The sequence below is a fragment of the Pygoscelis adeliae genome, unplaced genomic scaffold, assembly GCF_000699105.1.
Source record: "Pygoscelis adeliae isolate BGI_AS28 unplaced genomic scaffold, ASM69910v1 Scaffold224, whole genome shotgun sequence".
In the NCBI taxonomy this organism is placed as follows: domain Eukaryota; kingdom Metazoa; phylum Chordata; class Aves; order Sphenisciformes; family Spheniscidae; genus Pygoscelis; species Pygoscelis adeliae.
The window spans coordinates 480755-489549 of record NW_008824657.1 but is presented as its reverse complement, the minus strand read 5'-3'; the positions used below and the strand labels follow the sequence as shown (position 1 = coordinate 489549).

At 53.9% G+C, this 8795-nt stretch overlaps 1 protein-coding gene across 1 annotated transcript in view; it reads left to right on the top strand.

Annotated features, from left to right (window-relative positions):
* ADAMTS15 (ADAM metallopeptidase with thrombospondin type 1 motif, 15) overlaps nt 1-8795 on the top strand; it is a 26072-nt gene that overhangs the window by 5940 nt on the left and 11337 nt on the right. The window contains exon 2 of the mRNA XM_009322603.1: nt 2398-2597. Coding sequence (XP_009320878.1) covers nt 2398-2597 — 200 coding nt within the window. The remainder of the gene's footprint in view (nt 1-2397; nt 2598-8795) is intronic.

Here is an 8795-nt window from a genome sequence, read left to right as displayed (position 1 = left end):
GAAAAAAATAAAAAACCCACAAGAAAAAAAAAAAAAAAACCAGCCCACTTTTGGATGCGATTTGAGGCCAATCAGGCGCCGGGAGCCCCGCCTGCCTCCAAGTGTCAACTCCAGGCTGTTACTCTCCCAGCATTAACCCCTTCAGCCCAGCCCGCCGGGGTCTGATCCTGCCCAGGCGGGCAGCGGAGGGGCTCGGGGAGGCGGTCCTGCCCCAGGGGCAGGGGACTGGCACTCGGTTTCCCTCCCCACCGTAGGAGGATTTGCCCCGGGGTGTGTGTGTGTGATTCCTCTCCCGCTTCCCCCAGCATCCCTTCGCTGCTGGGAAGAGCCAGGCCTTTGCCAGCTGGGGAGCATCTCGTTTCAGCCTGCGAGGCAGAAGGTGCCTCGGGGAGGTTTCGTCCCGCGGTTCCCATGTCCTTCCCTTAGCCGGGGACAGAGAGGGCTTTGGCCCCCGGGGAAAGCTCCAGCGGTGACACATACAAGGAGGTTTCCATGCCCTGAACGAACAGCTGGGTCCACGTGGGGTTCCCTCCGGCTGGAATAAGGCAACGGGCTAAATCAGACTTGTGAAAAATACCTATGAGAATGAAACAATGCAGACAGCTCCTCCTGTCGCTTTTTTTTTTTGGCGGGGGGGTGTGATGTTGTGCCACTTCATTTAAAACCCAGATCTCCCCCTTTCAGGTCGAGTTTTTCTTCCCATCCGCATTCCCTTGCAGTGAGTGACAATCCTACAGGAGTCTAAAAATCTCAGGCCGTAAAACCAGGTAGCTATTGTCACGTACTCAGTGTTGGCAAACATCAGGAGATGGGCAGAAACACGCTGTCCCTGGCTGGGAACCCGCTCAGCACCAGGGAACAACCAGCTGTAATGGAGAAAGGGAAATTACTCCTTCTACATTACTCCTTCTTTCCTCTCAAGCCTTCCTTCCCCATTAGTTCATGAGATTCCTGGCCTCTGGAGCGTCCTTCGTGCGGCACTGAGATATCCCGGGATGTCCTTGCCGCAGTCCGGGGCTGGTGGGTCCTATCCTGCTCCATACCCTGATTTTCTAAACCTTTTACAGGTTTACAGCACACGCTCAGGACCGGGCTTGTGCTCCTTTAACCTTGCCGTGGATGCAAGCCCAAGGACCAGCTCCTCTACACTGCGGGGTTGGGTTTTTTTTTTTTCCCTTAGCCTAATCCTAAAAAGATCTGAAAGGGTAAAGCACCTTGGGATTCCTGGGAAACCAGAGTCCAGCCACGGCTGAGTAACGGGGCGCAGGGCTAAAGGCTGCTCTCCCTTTACTTGAGGGTGTATTTACATCTGCCTCGCTATTATTATCTCCACTTAAAAAGCCACATCCCTACCTATATAGTAAACACAGCCCTGGCTCTAAATAGCAGCACTGCCCTGGGGCCGAGGCTCTGATTACTTTGTCTTTTTAAAGTGTGGTTTTTGTGACCGTAGGAGGGGAGGAAATAATAATTAAAAAAAAAAAAAGAAAAAAAGAAAAAAAAAAAAAGCAACCCCAGGCACGGTGTAGTTCGGTCTGGGACATCTCTCCAGGGCTGCGTATCGAATGTGTTCCCTCGACACCCAGCGCCTTGGCTGCTCTCCTGCGGCGCCTTGGCGGCTCTCCTGCGGCAGCAGCCGGCCCCGGCCGCAGCCCCCTCCTCTCCTGGCAGGGAGCTGAGCCTGCAGCTGGAGCGGCTTCTTCGTAGTGGCCAGGGTGGGTTTTCCTCCCTCTGCAGCTTCGCTGGGCTGGGGAGAAAACACAGTTTGCGTTTTAAAATCAGAAGGAAAGTGCAGAGGCAGGGCCAGAAGCCAAAAGCGAGCCCTGACTCTGCCTCCTCCAACCCCAAACCCCACCGAAGGTGCCTGCACAGGCGTGCATCTCACTGGGCTTTGCTTTGCCGTGAAGCGCAGGAGGGTAGGCAAGGAGAGGTGGTGCCCCTGCCCTGAACTAGGACAGGTAAGGCTGCAGGCAACACAGGGCACGTCTCTCCAACAGGATGCAATTTATTCCCGGCTTTCCGCTCTCAGAGCTGCATCTTTGATCTCGGAGGACATGCTTGCATCTTAGCTTGAAGGCACCGCTGGTTTTCATTAGCGGCTCGCTCTGCATAGCTGGATTTTCTTGCAGCCGATACGAGCCTCGCCAGGCTCGTTACGAACCAGCTCGAAGGCACGCTGGGAGACAGCAAAACCTCACCTGGCTGCCCCTCTGCCTCTCCTCCCAGCAGAGGATGAGGCACCCCGAGCCTTTTCGGGGTTCCTGCTTCTTAACCTACTGCCACCAAACCTTGCCTGCCACTCGGGGCTGCGGCTCCCATTTCTATGGGGCTGTCTGAGCATGTGAAAGCCATTAACTCCCTAGTCACTGTGATTTAAAGACCCTTTTGATCAAACAGCTTGCAAACGTCTGCCCCGCTCCCCTCTGCATGTCCCCAGCTCTGCAAAGCCAGACAGCGGGGCAGTTCCCTCTCGCATCCTTCCCGGAGGGCAAAACCCTGCGCTCCTGCTGCCCGGCACCCATCTCCCAGGGGAGTTTTGGCTGCCAGGATGAGGCCCCACGTTGCATTCGCTCTGCGGCAGCGAGATCGCCCCGTTTCGGAGGTCTCTGGGATGCTTTGTTGTGCCCTCCTTGCTCTGCAAATGGGCTCGCATGCAAATTTGCAGTGCCAGGCTGGCGTTTTAGGTATCCCCCTGTTTGCTTTGCCCTCAGCCCAGGGAAAACATTTGGGAGAATTATTTGAGCTATCAACAAAGCAGCTACAATCCCCCAAAATATTACCACTAGGTGACAGTGCCGCCCCACGCTGCGTGGTGGGAAACCCTAAATCCATCCCTGCGAGTTTGCTGCCCCGGAGCAGATCCTGCAGCAGCAAGAGGAGAGCGAAGGGGTCCTGCAGCCAGCGCAAAACCCACCTGATGTCGAAAGAAGCAATTCCATTAGTTTTCCTTTTAAAGTAAGCAGGTGGGAAGAAATCTCTCCCAGAAAAGCAGCTGGGCTTTAAATCAGGGCCCCGGCCTTGTGTCCTGCTGAGTTACCTTCAGCTGCAAAAGGTGGGAAGTGAGATTCAGGGAAACGGTTGCTTGCCTTGGGGCTGCACAAGAAGGGGAGATTTGGGCTTGATTTGGGGCGAGTGAGAACCGGCAAGTGAATGAAGGAGCAAAACTTGTCCTCCTAGTATAAATCTCTAATCACCGCGTTGAAGCCCTGCTGCATGACCGCAGCCACGAGAGGGCCCCCCTGCCTTACGAGTGGTGGTTATTTGGGGTTTGGTACCTCAAAACCCTCAGTACCCCGTAAAAAGCTGGGTTTGCCTTCCCCCGCGTGCAATATTTGACATCCCCTCCCCGGTGCAGCAGCCCGTCCCTGGACACCATGCACCAACGGCGTGGGAGGGACGGTGTCGGGGCCCGTGAGAGCGATGCTGGGGAAAACCGTCATTCCTACTGGGTCCCTTAAACGTGGAGAAATCGGATTTTTTAGGATTTAGGAAAGGGCAGGGTCAGCCAGGCTGGGTCTCGGTTTATCATCTGATGATGCTGCCTCCGAAAGCTCTTGGTGCCGTAGATGCACCACAAGCTGGGTACACCGAGAGCAAAGGGCCACGGTTGCGATTTGATTTGATTGATTTGATTTGAAAGGATTCTACCTCTGACTTCTAAACCGTCTTACGGCACCTCCATATTTATTCTCTATTTTTAATTGCATTTTCATTTGTCAGGCAATCCGTTGCATTCAATTACAGTTCATACCTTGATTTGCAGAGCAAGAGAGTGTCACCAGAGGGCAACCTTGCTTCAGGGTGGTTTTGGCGCTCCAGTCGCACGCAGGTGTGGCTGTCAGGGAAGCAGGTTTACGGCTTTCCAAAACCAAGGCCTAAATCCTATTTCCAGCACTGCAACCTCCTCCCAGGCTTTGCGCTCCCTGGGGAGCTGCTTCTCCGCTTCCCGGCTGGGTTTTGAGGCTTGCAAGGTGTCCCGAGACCAGCACATCAGGGAGAAGAGCCTCCAAGAATCGCCCGGTCCTTCCTCAAGCTTCTTGCAAAGCTGTGTCCGACCTGGGGTTAAAAACCTCCAAGTTTGACAGAGACCTCCAAGCCTGCTCTAGGCCTGCTTTTCCTATGAACCAGCCCATAAATAGCGCTAAATAAATGCGGCAAGTTATAATGAAAATACTCCTCTCTAGAAAAAAAAACAACCCACATCTGAATCCCCCCCCCTTCCTCCCTATTCCCCTCTCGCATGGGGTATGGGCTGACGAAAATGCATGAGTGCAAATGGTTTGCCTGTGTGACGAGCATCCTCGGCAGCTGGCTTGTGAGCCTCCATCACCCCGGGTTTATTCCAGATGTGCGTAATTTTGACAACCTTTCAGGCTCACCCAGATGTGCAGCTTCACCCTTTTGCAAGCTTGGTGTCTTTATGCATCTCCGGTTTATGTGTTTCTAACGTGAGCATCGCATGAAGCTAATTAATCAAGGCTGGACCCTGTCTCAGGCAGGCGGGTACAATGTAGAGCTGTGTAGTCCTGGGTCATAAATCTTCAGGCTGAAGGTGTGTGTGTGAACGATAAGAAACATGTGATGCTCTTTTCTGGGGATTTGTGGGACCATCGCCTAGCTCCTCTAAATTTCCACTCACTGTTTTAAAACATGCTGGAAAAACCTGTGTCTATCTTCCTTTAAACAGGATAGAGCCTTAAATACCAAGGGGGGGGAAGAGAGAAGGGAATTTGGGATGCTTGCTGGGTATATGAACTATCGGCAACCCCAGGCCCTGCAATACAGGCACAACCAAGCCTTATGATTTTTTTCGGCGTACCTTGGTTTCCCCGTATCGAAGCCCTGCCAGATGCCAGAGGTGACGTTACGTGTCGGGCCCGTGCGAGAAGGCAGCAGAGACGCTCCTGCTCCAGGAGCAACGAGACAAGGCGCGGGGATCCTTCTCCTGTGTCGCCTGTGCATGGGGGAAGCAGGCTGATTTGATTTTGGTTGCGTTGCACATAGACACATGCTTGAAGACGTTTAAAGCATAGATCCTCTTCTCTCACCGGGCAGGTAAAGCGCTGCTGCCATCCCTGTTGCGTCGAAGAACTGCAAGGGCTGCATGGGAAACCCAAGGCAGAGCATCCTGCCCATCTCCAGTCGCTATCATCCGAGCCAGAAGAAATCTAATTAAATTCAGCATCTTCCTGGACCAAGGATGGGGCAGGTTTTAGGTTACAAAGACCTCCACGTGCTCAGGTTTCTTGCGTATCTCTCCCTCAATGACCCTATCTAGACCCAGCCAGATTTTTTTCTCCAAGCCTTTCTTTCCTGGAAAGCCGCCTAACAACGCGCTTTGACTCATTTTCAGTCCCTGGAGAGGATCCTCCTTCCTGCCCATGTGGTGGGGAGTTGGGAGAGCACAGTCTGAACTTTTGGGTGAGAGCCCAAGCCTCCGATCTGCCAACCTTTCAGCCAAAGACAAGTGAACGGCTTGCAGCGCCAGCTTTTCCCTGCCTACAACCTTTCCACTCTATCTTTGGCCTGGAGCTCTCAGGTGGTCTATTTAAAACTATTTCTTTTGTGAACTGGAACATCCAGGAGATACGTGAGGGTTTGTTTTTCGGTTTTGGGGGTTTTTTTTGCTTTTCTTTTATTTCTAACGTTGCACCCTTGGCATCGCAACGATGATGAAAAAAAAAAGACAGACAATAACTTGTCGTCACTTCCCGGCAGTGCTTGGGATGAAGCAGGAGGAAGATGGGAGAAGGAGGGTCTACGCTGCAGACCAGCTCACACTGATATTTCAAGATCAGACCTGGGTGAGATGGGTTTTACCTTAAAGTGGTTTCTAGGCAAAAAACAAAGTAGGAGCCGAATTTACCTTATACACTTTAATATACCTTATTATCTGTAGCTGTTCGGTGCGGTTCAAAGGCATCTTCCATCTCCATTCCCCACTTACCATGTGCTCTCCTTTAGGTCACCTATATCCAGCCCATTTCCATTAAATCCAGACAAACTGCAGGGCTTGAAGAGCAGCCAGATTCAGCCCCAAACACCTGGATAGACATGCAGAGTGAGACCAAGGTGTCATCTTCGGCCGGCTCCTTCCCGCAGCTGTAAAGGGCTGCGGGGTGCAAGCAACTGCCGGCAGGTCCCCAGAGAAGGGACCTGCCTGCTCTCTCCTGGCCCTGACCCTCCCTTTTTGTGGCTGAGCGCTGTAATCTGCCCCTTCATGTTGGCAGGAGACATAACAGAGATATTCCGCTCTGCCCACTCTCGTTCGAGAGGGACGTGCCGTGGAGATAGAAGCTCTCCCCGAGCAGACGCCACAACCCTGGGACTGCTCAAGGGCTTTGTCGGGGTCCTCTCTAGTGACAGAGACTGGGAAAACCACGTCATGTCCTTGAGCTAGAGGAAAAATAAAATAAAAATATGCCTCCCTGCCTGTCTGGAGTGCTCTGCGACATGCCAGTAGCCCCTGGAGCTGCCTGCAGAGGGTGAGCCCTAAGGGCAATATATGCTCCACATACTCAGCAGCTTTCCTACTCACCGTGGGCGGGAAAATGAAGGCAGCAGATGATTTGGCTTGCAAACGAAGCTCTGTCTTTGGGTAGGTGATTCCCCCCTGTTCAGAGAGAGAGTGAGGACAGGGGAGGCTGCGAGAGAGCAGCCAGCTGATCTGCCTCTTCACTTCAACCCCAAAGGTGCTGGCACATCATTAACATCATGGGACAGAGCGAGTCCAGCTAAAACCCAGTGTCTGATGGGACTGAGTGGGTCTCAGCTCAGGCAGAGCGAAAACACTCATATTTTCTGCCTGCCTTTCCCCATCAGGAGGCAATCAGATGTTCTGCAGGCTGGAGGTGAAGTCCTGCCAGTTCGGTTTGACTCATCTTCTGCTGCTGGAGAAGATCTACCAGATGGAGGGGCCAGAGCTCCTGGGGCAGCAATGACTAACCCTGGCTTGATGACCTCCAGGCCGGGGTACCTGGAGCCAAAGTGCTCTCACGGTGCACGTAGGGACCCTTCTGCTCCCTTTCCCATCTGCTCCTCACTGGTATCTCTGCAGGGCAGAGACCACCCGAGCTCCTTGAAGCTCAGCGTACGTGCCAGCCTGCAGGGTCTTCTGCTGTGTCTTTCCCCGGTGCTGAACACCAAACACCACCCGAGATGGTGCAAGCGCTGCTGCCCGCTCGTCGCCTGCGAAGGGAACGAGAATTTACTGTCTTTAAACATGAAGCCACAAAGAGCAAACAGAGCAGAGGTGGGGACGGGAGGAAGCACAACAGCCTCCTCGTCCTGCTTAGGAACCCGGCACGCCTTCAAAAGTAAGCTTCAGTCCCAAAATGTCCCCGGGAGCCGCGGGCGCAGCCCAGAGCTGGATGCTGCTACTGTGAGGTGGCACCTCTGGGACCACGTGCCACCCTGGATGCTGCTACGGTCTCCGGGATAAACTTGTCCTGTTGAACGGGGCAGTGCCGTGGGAAGGAGAAGTTCCCTCCTGGCACCTCGAGATGCTCAAGGTTGTGTCCTTCTGCCCTTGCACCTCCACTCCCTGTGCTGCCCATTTTCTCTCTGTGGTCTTACCGACATCCCTGGGCACATTGCACTTTGGCCAGCAGACCAAATCCCTGATTCACTGAGCCCAGTGCAGTCAGATGATTATTGTGGGTCACAAGTTCAGCTGCAAGGCACACGACCGAGCAAACCACAGCATGGGGAAGCGCTGGCACCGAAACGAGCCGGGCTGCAGGCTGTGGGCTCTGCGTCTTAAGCAACAGCCTGTATTTCATATATGCACAAATTCTTAAGCTGTGCTTGCAGCCTTTCTTGAGGCTTGAAATCACATCAAAACCAGCCTGTCTATGAGAAGGACTTAATTTTATCATTAAATCAACCCAGCGTGCTGAAAGGAGCATGGGCTGCGAGGATGTGCATGACTTGGGTGCCTGGTGGTAGCTTGGGAGCATTACAGAAATGTCCATCCTTCCCTCTGGGCACAAAAACCAGCTTGCGTGGAAACAGAGCTGCTGCAGGGGGAAAAGACCCATTGGGCACTGCCCTGTGCAGCCCATCCCGATGTCGGGGCGCTTATTGCTGTCAATAAATCTATTCCTCAGCCACAGATGGTTACTGAGGACTCTTCATCACTCTCCTTTTAGCTGTCCTGCTCCAAAAAAATCCCACCCGTGATGAGATCTTCCTGCCTCCCAATAGCATCAGCTGCCCCAGCATCCTCCCTGCTCCCAAACACTGTTCTGATGATCACTTTGTTTGGCGGGGGCACGGGGAGACTCCCATATACTCCACACAGTGTGTCCCGGGGTCTCAAAGGAGAGGACGTTACGGGTATTAACACCTACCGAGTGCTCCCTTTGCTGGCCCCAGGGATGCAGGGAGGTGAGCTCTTTCTCAGAAGTGGAAGTCGCCCCTTTGCCCCTCGGTTGGAGCCACTGAACGGGGCTGGGGTAGGGTAGCGAGGGAGGCACCGAAAGCTGGTCCCCTGGGGAGAAGAGCATCGCGGTACCCCTGGTCTGGAGGCACAGAAGGTGGGGCCGTTGGGGCAGCATTTCACTGGGGTGGCAGGTCTGAAGGTGCGTGGAGGGACACAGCCCAGCTCTCGGTGCTAGGCTCACCTGGGCTGTGAAAAACACACTCATATCTTCCTGAAGAAGCCCGAGAGCTAAACCCTCAGCTGCCAAACAGCAGGTCCCCCCCCTCTACAGAACTCTCCCAAATACCAGCGCGGAGCAGAGGACCTTTCATCTTCGCTGCACACCCCTGCCCCAACCAGGAGCCGCCCCCCC